General features: G+C 46.4%; 1 protein-coding gene across 2 annotated transcripts in view; it reads right to left on the minus strand.

Moving 5' to 3' along the window:
- med16 (mediator complex subunit 16) overlaps nucleotides 1-19,281 on the minus strand; it is a 53,023-nt gene that overhangs the window by 12,192 nt on the left and 21,550 nt on the right. For both annotated transcript variants that reach the window (XM_060941671.1, XM_060941672.1), the window contains 5 exons: nucleotides 10,335-10,541; nucleotides 8,806-9,016; nucleotides 8,348-8,481; nucleotides 1,769-1,961; nucleotides 1,285-1,501 (listed from right to left, as the gene is read on the minus strand). In XM_060941671.1, coding sequence (XP_060797654.1) covers nucleotides 1,285-1,501; nucleotides 1,769-1,961; nucleotides 8,348-8,481; nucleotides 8,806-9,016; nucleotides 10,335-10,541 — 962 coding nt within the window. The remainder of the gene's footprint in view (nucleotides 1-1,284; nucleotides 1,502-1,768; nucleotides 1,962-8,347; nucleotides 8,482-8,805; nucleotides 9,017-10,334; nucleotides 10,542-19,281) is intronic.

A 19,281-nucleotide genomic window follows, 5' to 3' on the forward strand; every position in this document is an offset into this window, starting at 1 on the left:
TTTTGCCAAAATGGTATTTTATTTTCCATTGTTTAGGCAGCTTCAGCATCATACTGTGAGATTCTGTTCAAATTGTTTTTTTCTTCTATGAAGCCTGAGCCATTTATTTTATTAGTTTATAATTATTGTTTAATTTAGTCTTCAGGAGAGACTGCCTGCACACAGCACTAGTATTAATAGTTTTTTTTCTTACATGAAAGCTGAGGCATTTATATTATATTTTAAGGTAACTTCATGTTGTGCTGTGAGGTTCTCTGCACTTTAACTTTTGAACCAACAGGTGCATTTGGATAAGTAAAGCCTATTTTTCTGCATTTTTGTAGTCCTGGTAATCTTTTATATTGGTAAAGTTGTTTATAGGACCATTTCTCTGTTTTTTTAATCAATAGTTTTTCAGTAATAACTTAATATTTAACACATCACTCAATTTTAATCACAAAAAGAGAAAATCGCAACAATTTCTCGCAACTTTCACTTCCTGCCGCAATGTAATCGCAACAAAAACCTAAAAAACACCGCAACTTTCATCGCAATTTTTTTGGAAAACCCCCCGCAACATCAGACATTTTAGCCCACAAAAATAACAAAAAAGGCCCGCGGAATCCTGGGGGACTGGAAAAAGAAGGAAGTATGACCACGATTATTTAAAGTTTGGATTTTCATGGACTGGATCTGAAGATGCTCCACTGCCACAGTGTGTTGTCTGCCAAGAGATGCTAGCTAACGATGCTATTGGGATGTTTAAAATGTGTAAAACAAGACGTTTTAAAAATGTGAAAAAGAAAAAATAGTGTGTACAACAACCATTTTTTAAAAATACGAATGGAACATTAAGTATAGCAACAACAAAAATTGTAGGGGGGGGCGCTGTTGTTTATTTGCTCTCTGAGGGGGGGCTGACTCTCCCACACTTTGAAAACCCCTGTTCTAGTATATAAATTTGATAGAATACGTTCCTTTGTCACATCAGCAACTGTATATATTATATTTGGTACCCCTTTAACAGGCGCCACTGTAATGAGATAATGTTATTCACTTCACCGGTCAGTGGTTTTAATGTTATGTCTGATCAGTGTACACACACCACATGCAAGTGACGTGGTTGTTTCAGACAAAACATCAGTGCAAATAAAAATATTGTCTATGTGCTGCATCAAGCAGACCTAAGATTCCTTGCTTACACTGGATGCTCATTACACGTGCCTCTTAATGAATTTATTCATGTACCTGAATGTGAAATTATAGAAATATTTTGAAAACAAAAGCACCCTCAGGGCTGCTCACCTGGAGAAAAGCTCCATCTGCGAGTTGGGGTTGAGTCCGGGTAGGATATAGGACTTGCCAAACTGCAGCCGTAAATGGTGCTTGCTCTGGATCCTGGTAATGACGCCATCGTTGATGGGAAGCCAATCCATGCTGGGCACAAGCAGCTGGCTGGGCAGCAAACAGCACTCGTCCAGCAGCGTCTCGTCCGGCTCCTGAGGGTGACTTTCATCTCGCGCTGCAGGTGGATTAAAAACACAAAAATAAATAATTACAAGAATCATGATGACCAACTATCTACTCTTCCTCTTCTTCTTATAAAGTCATCCTTCGTTTACTTTAGGATAACAATAAAGAAACTACATTATTCAAATGGCAATGATTAAATATGAAAATCGAACATTACAACTGAACTGAACGCTGGCTTTCAGTGAACAATACTCAGAGCTTTAAATAAAAAAAAAATAAAAAACTTCGACAGATGGTGTTTTTGAGGCAGACTCACAACAGAGCCAGAGCTTCGTGAGGAGGCGGAAAAGTAGAGACATGCTGTCCTGGTTGTCTGAGGTTGCTGTGTAGATGGGCAGGCAGCCGGGCTTCAGCAGGCCCCAGATGCGAATCATCACCATCATCTCCCTCAGCATGCCCAGGGAAGGGCCGTCACGCAGGAAACCAAATCCTGGACGCACTGTTGAGCCCTGTTATGGCGAGGAAGAGAGATGGATTGTGGTTCAGTCTCGATGTACATTTCCATCTCAAAGTGTCTCATTATAAACCTGTTGGAGATTACATCAGTTTTGCTTGAGACATGTTTAGCTCACATAATGAAGCATTCCAGGGAATCATTACAGACAGACACTGCCTAAAGTGCAAATACACCTTGGATCATCATACATAGGTGGTTTGGGATTGTGAGTCTCAGTGGCTGCAGCTTCTTCAGGTATAATAGCTATTATTCTATCCACATTCACTGGATATGAGCAATCATGCACTCTGATAGCCTAGTAATAGAGAGTAGCCAATCAGCTCATATACCATCAACCATGATTACAGGATTTTTGCTGATTGGATTAGGCATTGCCCTGGTATAGAGGAAATCAGACAATGGTGACAGCTGTTCAAAGCCCCACAAAGCTGCCCGATATGATTGGAGTGGTGGGCAAAGCTGTTGGCACTCAGACTGTGGACATTCAGAACTTTAACCACAAAATGGTTCTCTCGGAGCAGCTTTCAGCTTTGCAAGGAATACGTTTTTCGGAGATCAATTTGAACAGAATGGACCGATATGGACGAGCGGTGTGGACGTGCAAAGACTGCGTCTGGAAAGACCAAACAATTCATATATCTTATCGACATTCGGCGCCCTGAGACAGCATCGGCCTCGGTTCAGGCCGTTGCTGAGGCAACATTTCCCCCTGAAGGTCACTGCTGGGAGACACGCTCATTCCTCGCATTCCTCTCTAACTCTCCGCGGTCGCCATTTTTACCCCCAGTGTGACAAGCAGGTACGTGACCAGTGCCTTCATGGCTGCAGGAGCGGACGGCTACTTGCTTGCGCTGGATTACCTCCTCCCCTTCCCCCTACCCCTGCCCCCCCTTACCCCTGATTCCCCCCCTCAAGTCCCGTGTTTAAAAAGTGTACTTGTGTGCTTATGCAAAGGTTTTTTAAAATGTTCCCATACTGTACTCCTGACAGAAGCATAGTGGGGGGTGTTCTTTTTTTTTTTTCCTTCTCTCCTCATGTTGTGTTTCCTTTTTATCTTTATCCCCGTTTTCCTGTCCTATGTCAATTGTATGCTGTATATGTACAGACAGGTTGACGGCTAATTTCGCTGGTACATGTGACTAGTGACAATAAAGGGCATCATCATCATACTGCGAGTAGAGAAAAACAAAATGGCGGAGTGCATCAAGTCAGATATATCACTATCAAGTATTTAAAAGAAACAGAAATAGCTAAAAGTATTCTTTTAGCTATTTCTGTTTCTTTTAAATACTTGATAAAGTGATATATCTGACTTGATGCACTCCGCCATTTTGTTTTTCTCTAGTGTGTAGTCTCCCCCCCCAAAAAAAATATCTCCGTTCCACACTCCAGCCCAGTCGGTGCCAGCTGTTGGCCTCCATCAGTCGTCTTGACTATGGTATCGCGCTTTGGGTGGTACAACGTCGGCTGTGGCTGTAGAGGCCAATTCTTGAGGTACAGTCTCGCCCACAAGTTGGGCAGATATGGTTGTTAGACTGCTCCTTCTGAGCTGCTGCTGTATCCTTCTCCTCTGTCTTCTTTCAGCAGACTGACATGCCAGGGTTTCTTCATGCTCTCGAAGGCCTCGTCTGGCATGGTGTTTCCAAGCAGTTCTGTCAAGGGCGAGGGTCTCCCATGACTGGAGGTTAAACCCAAGGGCTTTGAGATCGCGCTTGCAGACGTCTTTGTAACGCAGCTCTGGTCTGCCTGTTGGACGTTTGCTGCCTATCAGTTCTCCATAGAGGAGGTCCTTTGGGATGTGCCTGTCGTCCATGTGAACTAGATGACCAAGCCATCTCATCTTTCGCTGCTTCAAGAGGCAGTACATGCTGGAGACTCCTGCCCCCTCAAGAACTGCTTGGTTGCTGACTTTGTCCTTCCAGGTGATCTTGAGGATCCTTCAAAGGCAGTGCATGTGGAAGGTGTTTAGTCGCTTTTCTTGGGCTGGTTTTAGGGTCCACGTCTTACTTCCGTATCAGAGAGTACTCACCACACATGCCCTCTGCACCTTGGTCTTCTCAGTCAGCTTTCTGTTTGTCCAGGCTCTCTTGTTCAGCCAGGCCTTTCACTTACATAATTTGGGCTTTTTCCGTCGTGATACAGGGTAATAGGGAGGGAAAGTGAAACAGCAATCCTAGTGGCAGCATTCCTAAGCCGAGAGCCATACTATTGAAAATCCCATAGACCTGATTTTTAAAAAAAATCCCACGAAGTCATGACATGGAACTTGTACACCCCCCAGAAATATGTTGTATATGTTGGGATTATCTACTAACTGTGAAAGTATCAGGTGAAATTTCGCTGTCTTTTAAAAGATCGAAATTGCACCTAACCTGTCAGAAACGGACTACAACCAAACTGTCTAGTCAGAGTCGCTCATGTTACGTCAGCAGTAGGCTTGATAAGTTTTGTTCTTCATACAAGCCCTTACGAGTGTTGACAGCTCTCCCTGTGAATAGCGGCAGTTGACTACATGCCCTGATCTGTAATGGTTATCCCCACGAGGGATGCATTTCTTATTGGTACAGAAATACTCCGCTAACCACGCTATACAAATCGGCATGTTGATGTAGGCTACTCGCTGGCCGCTATCTGCTACAGATTTGGAAATGCGCTAGACTTGCGGTGACGTCACACACGCGATGTCGGGTCCGTGTAGTCTTTGATCAGCTTATTAAAAAACAAACATTCAAAACAATTCATATCGGTGGAAAAAATAAAGTATGATCACCAGGATCGATAGAGCTGCCCGACATGCACAGCATATGGAAGCCATTGTCTTAACTTTGAAGTGTAACCCGAAATGCAATTTTTTGAAAAGATATTCCCATTCATTTTGCCATAGAGGTTGGAAGGCATCCAGTAGGGGGCGATGAGATTACTTTCCCTCCCTGTTCGGGCTTTTCTGCATGTGCAAAGTGCTGTTTTCCCAATGCTGTGTTTAAACCTGCTGCTTTTTTAGCTACAAAGTTGTGAATAAATAAAGAAATCTATGAATATTTTTACCTTTATTGCAAAATGTCTTGATGTCCATGTCAAAAATAATTAGAATACAGTTAGTTAGTATTTAAAAGATGTGTTGGGGCCTGAGCAGAGCCTGGAGGAAAGGAGCCTGGGAATGCAAAAGCAAGTTACGCACTGTTGCCGTCAAAGAGACGAACCTGTAGCAGACCTGCGACACAAAAGGTTTTTCAGTCACATCACAAGAATTGGTAGTGCAATTCACAGCATGTAGTCGGGTAAAAGATCTTGGTTTAAATGAAAGGCCAGTGTCTAAGACCATCATTAACAAGAGGACCAAGCGCCAAGGTCACGGATTCCACCCGCACTTACACAACTGTGTGGATTTAAGATGCAAGATCAGCTGTATTTTAAAATACACACAGTTGTGTCCTGAATAGCTCGCTTTTATTCAGTCTTTTACCGGATTTAAATCATATGAAACTAGGGATCAGAGAGATATTGCAGTTGAGGTCAGACAATGTGGGCTATTTTTAGATTTTTAAATGATACAGGAATTATTAGGAGAATTTAGCACAATAGGGTAGCAAACGTTCCGGTTCACACTCCAGTCCAGAAGGTGGCAGTAATGCACCTAAAAAGCTGTTTGCCAGCCGCCATAAAACAACGATGGAGAATTCGTGCTCCACCGTTGATGGAGAATTCGTGCTCTGCGTGAGGCTTACGGCTAGTTCGACGAACCCGCAACAACATGGGAACGGTGCGGATTTCGTGCCAATTACGAGGAATACATGCTAATTCTCGCTAATTTTGGTGTTTTTAAAGAAGAAAATCAAGACATTGGGTTTTGTGCAGCCAAGTTTATTTAAATCAACATTTCGGGGTTTTTTTTTTTTTTACTACTTTTGATAGCATATTTTGGGCGCTCGACCTTAATTTGGGCGCCTGCGACGTTATCCGTCGCAGCTTTCATGTAATTGAAAGGCCTGTCAGGCGAGACATGGTGGTGCCAGTAATGCACCTTTAAGTTGGTTTGCCAACCACCCAAAAAAATTTTTAAAATAAAATAAATAAAACAAACAAACAAACAAACTAGAGGTCTGCGCGGGACAGAATTTTCAGTCCCGCTCCCGCAAAGAATTATGATTTTCAGTCCCGCTCCCGCCTGCCATATTTTGTCCCGCTCCCGCCCGCAAATCCTGCATGATGCAGACGTTCGCGTTATTCTCACGAAAGTTCTTGTCATTGGCTTGGGGAATTAAACATGCTGAGCTTAGCTGAGCTCTCCACTGACTGATCCTTCATTTATTGTAAGTTTATTGTTTAGACTCTGACATTCTGCTGACACATTGCAAGTTGAGCGCTGCATGCGCTCATGATTGACAGCTCTCGCTTTGCGCACTCGCACTTCCGAGTCTGTGGCATTATGATTCCAACCGCGATTTCATTCTCCTCTCATATGAAGTGTTGCACAACCACAACCAGCTCCTCAGATTATACACTGTCTATTTCTCGCTTTAAATTGAACAATCTGTGCGATACACAGTCCTTTTTAATACTAGTTAATACTTTAATACTTTTTCATACTTTAATACTTAGGACTAATACTCTTGACTTTTTAACGGTAAATGTACCCCTTTTTAAAGCAGCACTTACTTCTGAAGCACTATGAGCTTCACTAGAGGAGCTCTGCTCTTCTGCCATGATCGGAGATCTCAAACACTGAAGAGCGGAAAGGAATCGGAAACGTACGCGAGATTAGACCACATCCGCAAATTTAGGCATCTTAAAATGTTTTTATTAATGCCAAATAAAATATTCAGCACAAATTATATATGATAGACATAAATTAATATTTTATAAATTTTATTTTAAACACGTTTTTAGTTAGCGGGACTGCAGCTTATCACCTCTCCCGCCCGCGCCCGCATTGTGCACTCCCCCTCCCGCCCGCGCCCGCAATGAGCTTTCAAAATTTGTCCCGTGCCGCACTGCTTTGCGTCGGGTCCCGCGGGAGTGCAGGGCTCTAAAACAAACCAAAAAGAAGAAGAAAATAACGGCAGAGTGTGTTGCTAAACCGAGGACGAAATGAAGTCAAATAAAAAAACAAATTTTTTTAAAAAATAAAGGGGGGGGGGGGGGGAACAAAATATGCAATTAAAGTATTTGATAGTAAGAATGCATCCTTTTTAAATGTTCCAAGAATTATTATTATTATCGCATTTTTCACAAATTGCTCCTGTCATTTCGCTGGTTTGTTTACATTCTAAGCGGAAATGATTTTGTCGGACGTTTAGTATAAAGTTTTTATTTATCGAATTTGCAAATAAATAAATAAATAAATAAAAATGCTCTGTTTCTCAAAATCCAACGAATGCGGATAGAATAAAACAGTTATTCCGCTCAATCTTGTCGTACATGGCTCACAGCCGGCGCTACACACCTCATCCATCAGCTCGATTTCGTGGAGTAACTGTTCGTCATCCCTCATCTTTATTTGAACAAGACACTAACTTTTCTTCTTCAGCCAAGTACAAGAATGTGTGTCGGGAATCACTCACTGTCCAGCCTCCTTCAAACATCTTCATGGTTCACTTTGTTCCACAGGTGGATGGAAAGTAGACTTGAGAGATCAATCAATTAATCAAATTTTATTTATATAGCCCTTTACAATAACCAAAAGGTACCCAAAAAGTGCTTTACATCAAAGCCATAAAACAGAACACCAAAACACATAAAAACACAGGTTTTGACTGCGGAAGGTGCCACCGTGCTGCAGATTACCAAAAGCCTTTCAGAAGTACATGAAATAAAACAGACGAAACGAAGCACCCCTCAAAAACAAGACTCCCCTAGTCAGGATTGTATGCCAATCTAAAAAAGTAGGTCTTCAACTTTGATTTAAAAAGGCCGGGATCAATAGTGGTGCGAATGTCGGGGGGCAGATTGTTCCACAGTCTGGGAGCAGCGACAGCAAAAGAACGGTCACCCCACTGTTTATATCTCGACCTTGGAACTTCTAACAGAAGCTGACCCGAAGAACGCAGGGCCCTACCATGATCACGAATAGTTAAAATCTCAGACAAGTAAGAGGGAGCCAGGCCATTGATAGCGTTAAAAACAAACAAAGTTTAAAATCAATTCTAAAACGGACTGGAAGCCAATGGAGTGACGACAACACAGGAGTAATGTGTTTACGTCTAGACGTGCTTGTTAGATGTCTGAAACATGTGCCCAATATGTGCCCTCGAGCCATCACTGATGGTTCCACATGTGCTCCGACCTCAATCTGTCACAGTTTACTTACTTTCCGGTGTATAAAAATGTGCCACTTTGATTTAATTTCCTCTTTACGTAATGTACTCTTCCTCAACTGACCTGGTTGGGCAGATTGGCCAGCAGATACAGCACAAAGTCTCCCACCCACTGAATGAGCTGCTGCAGGGACTGGAGTGGAGGCCCATCCAGAACAAACTCCTCCGTCTTCAGGTTGATCATCACCTTGTCAATATCTGGCCAAAGTAAAGAAATGTGAGCTGTTCGAGTTAATGAGTCAACAACAACAAAAAGCTGTGTGCGTCGATTACATTACACAAAAAGAACCTTTAAAAATAACTAGCGAGTAAGACCTCTAGGATCTATTCTATACATTTAACTATCGACCAGCCTATTTAACAAGTCAATGGTTCCGAAATGGCTCTAAATTCTTCATGTTTTATTAAAGTGCACATCGTTCAAGAGGTGCAGTCTTGGCCAAGTGTGAACAAGCATGCTTATAAACACGCTGCTCAGATCGGAGCCTGATCAAGACGTTCCTATAGATATGAGATTGTTACCAGTGTCTGTATTCTTGGCGCAGATCTCTGCCAGCCGGTCTCCTGGGCTTTTGTCTGGTGTGTTGAGAACGTGGGGCCTCAGCAGAGATTTAAGCGTGGAGCTGATGGCAATGAGGAGCAGCTTGGCGTAGAAGTCACATGCCCGGGCTGCTGTGGCTAAAGACAGTTTGCACAGAGAGGCCTTTACAGCTACGATTCGAGTCGACAGCACCTGCGAAAGCCATCCAAAGCAGGAAAAGAATCACAAAATACCCATGATCCTAAATCATTCGAGCTTACAATCTGGAATACAGTCTATTCAGCGCTGATCTGCTACCCTTACAGCTCACTTTTAATGTAGCTTATTTACAAAAAAAAAGTCCTCAAGATAAACATCTCATTAAGATTAAGCTGCTGTTTTCTTTTGCGTGAAAAAATATCATTTATGGATTTGATATTGGTTTAGAATATTATTCCTTTGTTTTTGAGTGTTTTTACATGAAATATCGTGGATCAGACATTGCCGCTGGACTTAAAGGGGAACTGAAGTCATTTTTAAACTTGCTTTATTTCTTAATTAACGTTTTATTCAGTTACGTTTTCGGTTTTAGAAACCTTATATTGTGACTCGTATTGGCAACTACTGTAATTGCAATTAAATATTATACTTATTGGCCTATTCGGGTTTTTAGCCATGTTGAATTTAGTTCGTTTGGTCCACGGCAGGCGTCGCTTATCCGAGTGATCTTCACGAGACTTGTGCAAGACTTCGAAACATGAAGCGTCAGCCAGATGTCAGCGCCGCCATTTTGAAAACTGTTTTCCAAACGAAATATTGCACAAAAACGAGTTTAAATGACGATCACTGCGTATTTTTTTCAAACTTTCCTGATCACTATCAAAACAAACAAAACTTCAGGCTTGATCACGTCAGCGTTCGAAAGAGGGCGCGCGCGTCTTTTGACGACGTTGGCGGATGTCGGTCACTTTGATTTGCGCTGTACGTTTTACTCCCGTCCTACGATGTCTCGCACAGGTCTCAACGAATCTCGTTTACGGCCATCGCTTTAACATATGGACTGATGTATTACAGAGCGTATTTCAAACACTCATAACTTGCTAGAGCAGCGACAAAATAGCGATCAAAAATGCGTTCCTGTATTTAATAAATTTGAGAGAAATAGAATTTTGATTTAAAAAAAAAAAATTGGCCTTCAGTTCTCCTTTAATACTTCTCATGCAAGAAAAATCCACTTCAAGGCCAGAATGACGCATAACACGTCTCCTTTTTCATCAAAATCCACTCCACACACTCAACACCCCTGCAACCGAGTGATTTTATATATATATATATATATATATATATATATATATATATATATATATATAAAAACAGAACCAGCTTTGCCCTGGAGTTGTACCGTATGAATTATTTGAGAAGGGTAAGCATCTGTGATAGCATTTATAGCAAATACAGCGCTTTTCATATATGATTTAACAGAGCAGGAATGATCCCATATCCGAATAAGGAATATCCCATTCATACGTACCTGCTGTAACGCCTGATTCTGCCTCATGTACTCTTCATGAAGTTTCTCCACCAGGTTATGCACCATGCTATGTTGCACGTGCAGCAGCACATCCCACCAGTCGTAGCCTGTCACCATGCAGTACTCCAGCAGGAACAGTAGATGGCGCAGCACAATGTTCATATCCAACATCTGGCCCATGGAGGGGGACACGCGGATCATGTGCAGCTAAGAACAGCAGCAGGACAGAGGTCACAAAGCACTGCATATACTTTAAAACCTTTTTGCACTTATAAACCGTTTCACTCTGCCTCTGCTAGGCTACGACCTTCTTCCGAAAGTCTACATTTACTTTAGAAAACATGTTTATGTGATCAGATCCTTTCAGAAGAATTAATATAAGCATGCAGACCGGTCAGAGTGCAAAAGCAGTGGAGTCTTTCAAGAAACATCGGGGATTGGAACTGAAATTATGAGTTTCAAAATTTACATAATAAAAAACTTGTTTGGTGTTTTTTTTTTAAATTAGGGCAAACTAATGTTTATACACCCACCCGTACCCCTGCTGTTTGATGCAGTTCTGTAATCAGCCGATCCCTTGACAGCAGCACAATGCATCATATCATGCAGATACAAATCAAGAGTTTCAGTTAATGTTCAAACATCAGAATGCGAAAAACTGTGTGACTTTCTTTCACTGAAGCATTGGTGTTGGTTTGAGCCAGATGAACTGGTTTGAGTATTTCAGAAACTGCTGATCTCCTGGGGTTTTCACACACACAAAACAGTGGTGCCAAAAACAAAACACTGAGCGAGCGACAGTTCTGTGAGTGGAAACAAACGCCTTGCCGATAAGAGAGGTCGGAGAAAAATAGCCAGATTTGAGGTGGTTTGAGCTGCCAGGGAGGATACAGTAACTCATATAATCACTCTTTACAACTGTGATGAGCAGAAAAGCATCTCAGCATGCAACAGCAGAACACCACACTCCTGCAGCCAAGAACAGGGATCTTAGAATCAAGAACAAGTTCTTATTAAAGTGGCCAGTGAGTGCATATCACGGGTAAATTCAGGAGCAAGATCAATATAATTCTCCTATTTTATATTAAACTTTGGTCAAATATCTGTAACATTCTGCATTCTCTGCAATTTTTTTGCCTTGCGCAATACCAGAAAAATTCAGTTGAAAATCAAGCCATTTGAGGCAAATTGGTCTGCCTCTGAAAAAACTTGGCATTTGGATTTCCCGGGAAACATTGATTTTCGTAACATCGCTTGCGGGACGCCTCCCTCTGAATTCTACGTCAGCGCTGGCTTGTTTATGAGAAAACGACCTGGTGGTTTTCTGCAAATTTCTTCAACGTTGTCACGTAATTATATCCAAGATGGCGCCGCGGATGGTTGCCTCGGTACTTCGCTCTCTTGTACTTTCTATGTTTTTGTGTATTTGTTGTGGTTTTTTTGCGCTCCTTCGCTGGTCACATACTCCAGAGAACAACTTATAAACATTGGAATAACCACCAGTAAAGTTTTTTTTCCATCGGTTTTCATTGATCCGGAAAGTTTTCCAGAGCTACTTGTTGGAGGAGCAGCAGCTAGAGAGGATTACGCCGGACGCCGGAGACACCGGGGGAAGCGAGCCAGCGCGCTCGTCAGACTGAGGCAGCGGGGGTTTCGCACTGCGCTCCCGTCTATTCACCTAGCTAACGTCCGCTCTCTGGCCAACAAGATGGACGAACTGCTGCTCCTCAACTCAACACGGATTTTAACAGATCTGCTGCCTTGTGCTTCACCAAAACCTGGCTCGGTGAGCACATCCCGGACTCTTCTCTCCACCTGCCTGGATTTCACCTGCACCGAGCGGACCGCGAAACGGAGCTCACAGGGAAAACGAGGGGAGGCGGAATCTGCTTTTACATTAACGAAGGTTGGTGTACTGAGGTCACAACAAATCGTGCAGTCCTCATCTGGAGTCATTATTCATAAACTGCAAACCGTTTTATGCTCCGCGAGAGTTTTCCTCGTTTATTCTGGTTGGAGTCTACATCCCCCCTCAGGCGAGTGTTAATGAGGCTTTACAACACCTGGCTGACCAGATAAACAATGTGGAGAAAAAGACACCCGGACTCTTTGCTCATTGTTTTGGGGGACTTTAACAGAACAAACTTCAGCCATGAACTGCCAAAATATAAACAGTACATTACGTGTCCCACCAGGGACTCTAACACTCTGGACCATTGTTACACTGTTTTAAAGGACTCATACCACTCTGTCCCCCATGCAGCCTTGGGACTACCTGATCACTGTATTGGCCCTTTTCCACTACCCTTTTTCAGCTCACTTCAGCTCGCTTCAGCTCACTTCAGCCCGACACGGCTCGCGTTTCGACTACCAAAAAACAGCATGACTCCGCTCGCTTCAGCCCTGCTTAGCCCCTAAAACTCGCACGGTTTTGGAGTGGGGCTGAAGCGAGCCAAACCGAGCCGAGTGAGGCTGGGGGCGTGAGCAGACACTCCCCTGTGCACTGATTGGTGAGGAGGAGTGTCCTCACACTCCCACACACGCCCCGCGAGCACGCTGGGATCTGTAAACACTGCAAACCCGGAAGGAGAAGAATTATGAATTACGAGAGTTTCTGAAGCCTTATGCGCCTCGCCTCATCTATACGCTCTTGCCAGTATCTGTTGCCGTTGTCGGTGACAACAAGCCACAGAACCAAGACCAGCAACACTAACGACTCCATGTTTATTGTTTACTATCTGGGTCGTGAGACTACCGCTTAAAAGCTCACTGATGTCACTGTTTGCGCCGCCTAACGACATCACCTGACGTCCACCCACTTTCGCTAACTCCACCCAATGTGTCCACCCACTTCCAGCCAGCACGGTTCAGCGCGGCTGTAGTCGAAATGCAACTCCAACAGCCCCGCTCAGCACGGCACGGCTCAGCCCGACTCAGCCGCGTTTGTAGTGGAAAAGCGGCATATGGTTCATCTTATCCCGACCTACAGGCAGAAGCTGAAATCTGCTAAGCCTGTAGTTAAGACGGCGAGGAGATGGTCCGATGAGGCCAAAGTGGAACTACAAGCCTGCTTTGACTGCACTGATTTGAGTGTTTTTGAGGCTGCAGCCTCAGACCTGCATGAACTGACTGATACTGTGACATCTTACATCGGTTTTTGTGAGGATGTGTGTACCTACCAAAACCTTCTGCACATACAACAATAAACCCTGGTTCACTGCAAAACTCAGGCAACTTCGTCAGAACAAAGAAGAGGCCTACAAAAGTGGAGACAGTTCTGTATAATCAGACCAGAAACACACTGACAATGGAGGTGAAAGCAGCTAAGAGGAGCTATGCTGATAAGATTAAAAACAGCTGTGACAGTTCGTATGGGTGAGTGGAGCACAGAAGGATGGCAGGCCAGAACTGAGTTCACAAAACTCTTTTTGTTTTTTTTATTGTGACACTTTTCAGCGTACACTCTCCCAGACACTCAGACACACGCACACACATTAGTTGTCTGGTTGGGGAGAGAGCTCCCTCTGCTCTTGCTCTCTCTCTCCTTAAATAGGGTGCGGTCACTAGGGAAGACACACAAACACATTAACATCAGGTGCAGTGATTCTGCCACTTACCTTCCCTGACTCCGCCCTCTGGTCACAGACCGACGCTTGACCACGCCCCCGCTGCCACATACCCCCACCGCCCGACTCAGGCCGGGTGGCTGTCCGGCCTGCAGCCGACTCCCCCCCCCCCCCCGACAGGAGAGGAAGTCCGCCACGACCATCTGCGCCCCCGGCCTGTGGATCACCTTGAAGTTAAAGGGTTGGAGTGCCAGATACCAACGGGTGATCCGCGCGTTGGTATCCTTCATGCGGTGGAGCCACTGGAGGGGCGCGTGGTCCGAACAGAGGGTGAAAGGGCGTCCCAGCAGGTAGTAACGGAGGGCGAGGACCGCCCACTTGATCGCCAGGCACTCTCTCAACGGTGCTGTAGCACCCCTCATGCACCGACAGCTTCCTGCTGATATACAGTACTGGGCGATCCTCCCCCTCCACCTCCTGGGACAAAACAGTCCCCAGCCCTCTGTCCGACGCATCTGTCTGTAACAAAAAGGGGAGAGAAAAGTCAGGGGAGTGTAAAAGTGGCTCCCCACACAGTGCAGCCTTTACCTCAGAAAAAGCCCGCTGGCATTGCTCCGTCCACTGGACCGGATCTGGTGCCCCCTTTTTAGTCAGATCAGTCAGCGGGCTGGTGACATCCGAATAATTAGGTATAAACCTACGATAATAGCCAGCCAGCCCCAGGAACTGTCTCACCCCTTTTTGGTCTTGGGCCTCGGGCAGGCCGTAATTGCTGCGGTCTTGTTAATTTGGGGACGCACCTGCCCGTTGCCCAAGTGGAAGCCCAGATACCGTACTTCCACCCGCCCAATCGCACACTTCTTCGGGTTGGCTGTGAGACCCGCTCGCCTCAGCAACCTAAGGACGGCCCTCAGATGTTGGAGGTGCCTCGGCCAGTCATTACTATAGATGATGTCGTCGAGGTAGGCGGCCGCATAGGTGGCATGGGGGCGGAGGACCCTATCCATCAGCCGCTGAAACGTAGCGGGCGCCCCAAACAGCCCAAAAGGAAGTGTGACAAATCGGTGTAAGCCGAACGGTGTGGAAAAGGCCATTTTTTCTCGGGATAATGGAGTCAAGGGGATCTGCCAGTAACCCTTTGTTAAATCCAGTGTCGAGTAAAAGCAAGCCGTGCCTAGCCGATCAAGCAACTCATCAATACGAGGCATTGGGTACGCGTCGAATTTAGACACCGCGTTGACTTTTCTATAGTCTACACAGAACCGGACCGACCCGTCGGCCTTGGGTACCAAGACCACCGGGCTGCTCCAGTCACTGTGGGACTCCTCAACGATGCCCATTTCGAGCATGGCCTCGAGTTCTTCCCGAACCACTTTTTTTCTTGTGCTCGGGTAACCTGTAAGGGCGGCTACGCACTACCATCCCCGGGGGCGTCTCAATGTGGTGCTCTATGAGGTTGGTGCGGCCGGGCAGGGGCGGGAACACGTCTGAAAACTCTGTCTGCAACTGGGCAACCTCCGCGAGTTGGGTCGGGGAGAGGTGGTCTCCACAGGGGACCGGAGAGGTACGTGATGCCAATGTTCCCTTTTGAACCTCCGGCCCCAGCTCCGCCTTCTCTGGAACCACCGACACCAACGCCACGGGGACCTCCTCGTTCCAGAGTTTGAGCAGATTGAGGTGATAAATCTGTAGCGCCCCACCCCTATCCGTTCGCCTCACCTCATAGTCGACGTCCCCGACTCGCCGTGTGACCTCAAAGGGTCCTTGCCACTTGGCGACCAATTTGGAGCTCGATGTGGGCAACAGTACGAGTACTTTATCTCCCGGTGCGAACTCCCTAAGGTGCGTATCCTTGTCGTACAGCTGGGTTTGTCGTTCTTGGGCCTGCCGCAAATTCTCCTGAGTTAGGTTCGTGAGTGTGTGTGGAGTTTTGCGCGCAGGTCAATAACGTATTGGATTTCATTTTTACTTGGTGAAGGTCCCTCCTCCCAATTTTCCCACAGCACATCTAGAATGCCACGTGGCTTACGCCCGTATAACAATTCAAATGGGGAGAACCCCGTGGAGGCTTGGGGGACCTCTCGCACTGCAAATAGCAAGGGTTCGAGCCATTCATCCCATATATTCTTGAGGGTGCGATTGAACCATTCAACGAAACTGTCCATTTGTGGGTGATACACGCTGGTGCGGATCGGCTTAAAGGGATAGTTCGGGATTTTTTACATGAATCTGTATGGCATCCCCATCAATAGTGTCGTGCAAACAGTGATAAGAAGGGAGAGAAAATAGTGCCAAGCGATTTCGAGGTCTGACTTTTTGTTTGACAACGGTTTTGTGATGCAAATATATCACTCTTTTGAACACATACTGTTTTGAGACGAAAAACGTTTTACTTTCGTGACCCCAACAAACTTGCCGGACTACTTTCGTCTGGACCAAAACTGGACAAGAACTGGACTCACAGGATGCTGTTAGGGGTAAGTCAGTGTGTTTGCACGACACTATTGATGGGGATGCCATACAGATTCATGTCAAAAATCCCGAACTATCCCTTTAATACCCAACAACCCATACAGTTCGTTCAGTGTACGTGACATAAACGAGGTGCCTTGGTCAGTCAGAATCTCTTTCGGGATTCCAACTTGGGAGATGATGCAGAAGAGTGCTTCCGCAATACTGCGTGCTGAGATATTGCGAAGAGGCACTGCTTCCGGGTATCACGTTGCATAGTCCACCAGAACTAATATAAAGCGATACCCTCGTATTGACCGATCTAATGGCCCGACGAGATCCATCCCAATTCTTTCAAACGGGGTCTCGATTAATGGTAGAGGGCGCAAAGGCGCTTTTGGGATGGCTGCTGGATTTACTAACTGGCATTCGTGGCACGCCGTACACCACCTACGGACATCACCGCGAATCCCTGGCCAATAGAACCGGGCCATTATTCGGGCTAGTGTTTTATTCTGCCCCAAGTGTCCAGCCATGGAATTAAAGTGAGCCACCTGGAATACCAAGTCCCGGCGGCTCTTCGGAATCAAAAGCTGCGTGACTCGCTCTTTAGTTTGAGTGTCCTGCATCACTCGGTATAATCTATCCTTCATAATCGCAAAGTAGGGGAAGGACGGGGTGGCGTTTGGTTGGAGCGTTTGACCATCGATTACTCTCACTTGATCAAACGCATGCCGCAGAGTCTCGTCTCGCGACTGCTCTAATGGAAAATCCGCGAGGGATTCCCCAATAGAGAAAGGAGCAGCCGGCGGCTCCTCACTCTGTCGCGGAGATTACGTAGACGGCTCTGTGACAGCTGCTCCTGCCAAAGCGACACCGGGACCTCCCCCTGTTAAACTATGGCAGGACCCACTCTTCACTAAATGACTCATTAACTCCCCAAATCCCAGCCAATCAGGCCCCAAAATTATCGAGTGGGTAAGGTGAGGATTAACCGCCGCCTTCACTATAAATTTTTCCCCTCGAAAAAGAATGTGGACCGACACTAGAGGGTAGTTGTGAACATCCCCGTGCACACACAACACCACCAATTGTGCTCCCCCCAATGCCTCGTCTTGGACCAGGCTTTGGTGGATTGAGGTCTGATTACAACCAGAATCCACCAACGCCTGATATGTATCCCCTTGGACACTCACCGGTATGCAATACGCTCCGGCCCGATCGAGGGCGGCTCCTGGCGCGTCAGGGATCCGAATCACCACGCCCACCTCCATCACCGAGCACTGCTGCTGGAGGTGGCCCGGCTCCCCGCAGCGCCAGCAAACCGGCCCAGGCTTCCTCTCTGCATTAGTGCTCTGGGGCTCACTCACCTGAGAGGGGGGGGGGAGACAGACACAGAAAGGAGAAACGGGAGGGCACTGCAGATGCAGCGGGCCAGTTGGGGTGGCGCCGGCCCCCGCCTCCACGGTGGGGGAATGGGGCGAGGAGGAGACACAGGAGGAGGGGGAGAGAGAGAGGCGAGGAGAGAAGAGGTTGTCTGCTGTCCTGCCGTCGGGACAGCCGCCAAATGGTCCTCCGCCAGCTTGATTGCCTGATCCAGCGACGCCGGGCGGTGGCACTGGACCCACTCTGCGGTTCCTGCTGGTAAACGCGCGATGAACTGCCCCAGTACCACCTGGTCGATGAGTCCCTCGGCGTCGCGGTTGTCGGCCCTCAACCACTGCCAACAGGTGTCCCGGAGTTGCTGGCCAAACGCGAATGGTCGGCCGACTTCCTCCAAGTGCAGAAGTGCTGACGTTGTTGCTCGGGGGTGCGCCCCACACGCTGGAGGACGGCCCGGCGAAGGTCCACGTAGGCCAGCCGGCGGTCGGCAGGGAGCTGTAGCGCGGCCAGCTGCGCCTCTCCCGTTAGCAGGGGGAGGAGGCGCGCCGTGCGCTGTTCCACCGGCCACCCCGAGGTCTCTGCTCCCTGCTCAAAGAGCGTGAGGAAGGCCTCGGGGTCGTCCTGCGGGCCCATCCTCGTTAGGGTGAGGGGGGCAGGGCCCACGGCGGTGGAGTTGGTGGATCAAAACAAATACAACTCAAGAGACCTGTCTGTTAAACTCCTGAAATTTGCGGATGATACAACGGTCATTGGCCTCATCCGAGATGGTGACGAGTCTGCATACAGACAGGAGGTTGAACGGCTGGTCTGGTGGCGCGGTCAGAACAATCTGGAACTGAACACGCTCAAAACTGTGGAAATGACAGTGGACTTTAAGAGGAGCCCCCTCACTCTGCTGCCCATCACCAACAACACTGTGACTGCTGTTGAAAGCTTCAGGTTTCTGGGTTCCACAATCTCTCAGGACTTGAAGTGGGAGACCAACACAGTCACTATCATCAAAAAGGCCCAGCAGAGGTTGTACTTTCTGCACCAGCTCAGGAAGCTCAACCTGCCTAAGGAGCTGCTGACAATTCTACTCTGCAATCATTCAGTCTGTTCTTTACTCTTCCATCACTGTTTGGTTTGGATCGGTCACCAAACAGGAGAAGAACAGACTGCAACAGACAATAAGGTCTGCAGAGAAAATTATTGGTGTCAACCTGCCCTCCATCCAAGACCTATACTTGTCCAGAGTCAGGAAATGGGCAGGTAACATCTCTGCGGACCCATCACACCCTGGTCACAATCTGTTTCATCTCCTCCCCTCAGGGAGGCAGTATAGATCACTGTATGCAAAAACAACCAGACAAGAATAGTTTTTTCCCCCTCAGGCTGTCTCTGTGATGAACAGCTAAAATCCAGATTCATATATCAGTAACATAATTTGCAAAATATCTGCACACTCGTACTGTCATTCTGTGCTCACTGTTACTTATATTTACTATTTCATCTTTGCACTATGCACCATATTGCACCAAAAGGGAAAATCCTTTCTGTGATGAACA

The sequence above is a fragment of the Neoarius graeffei genome, chromosome 15 (assembly GCF_027579695.1).
Source record: "Neoarius graeffei isolate fNeoGra1 chromosome 15, fNeoGra1.pri, whole genome shotgun sequence".
Taxonomy (NCBI): Eukaryota; Metazoa; Chordata; class Actinopteri; order Siluriformes; family Ariidae; genus Neoarius; species Neoarius graeffei.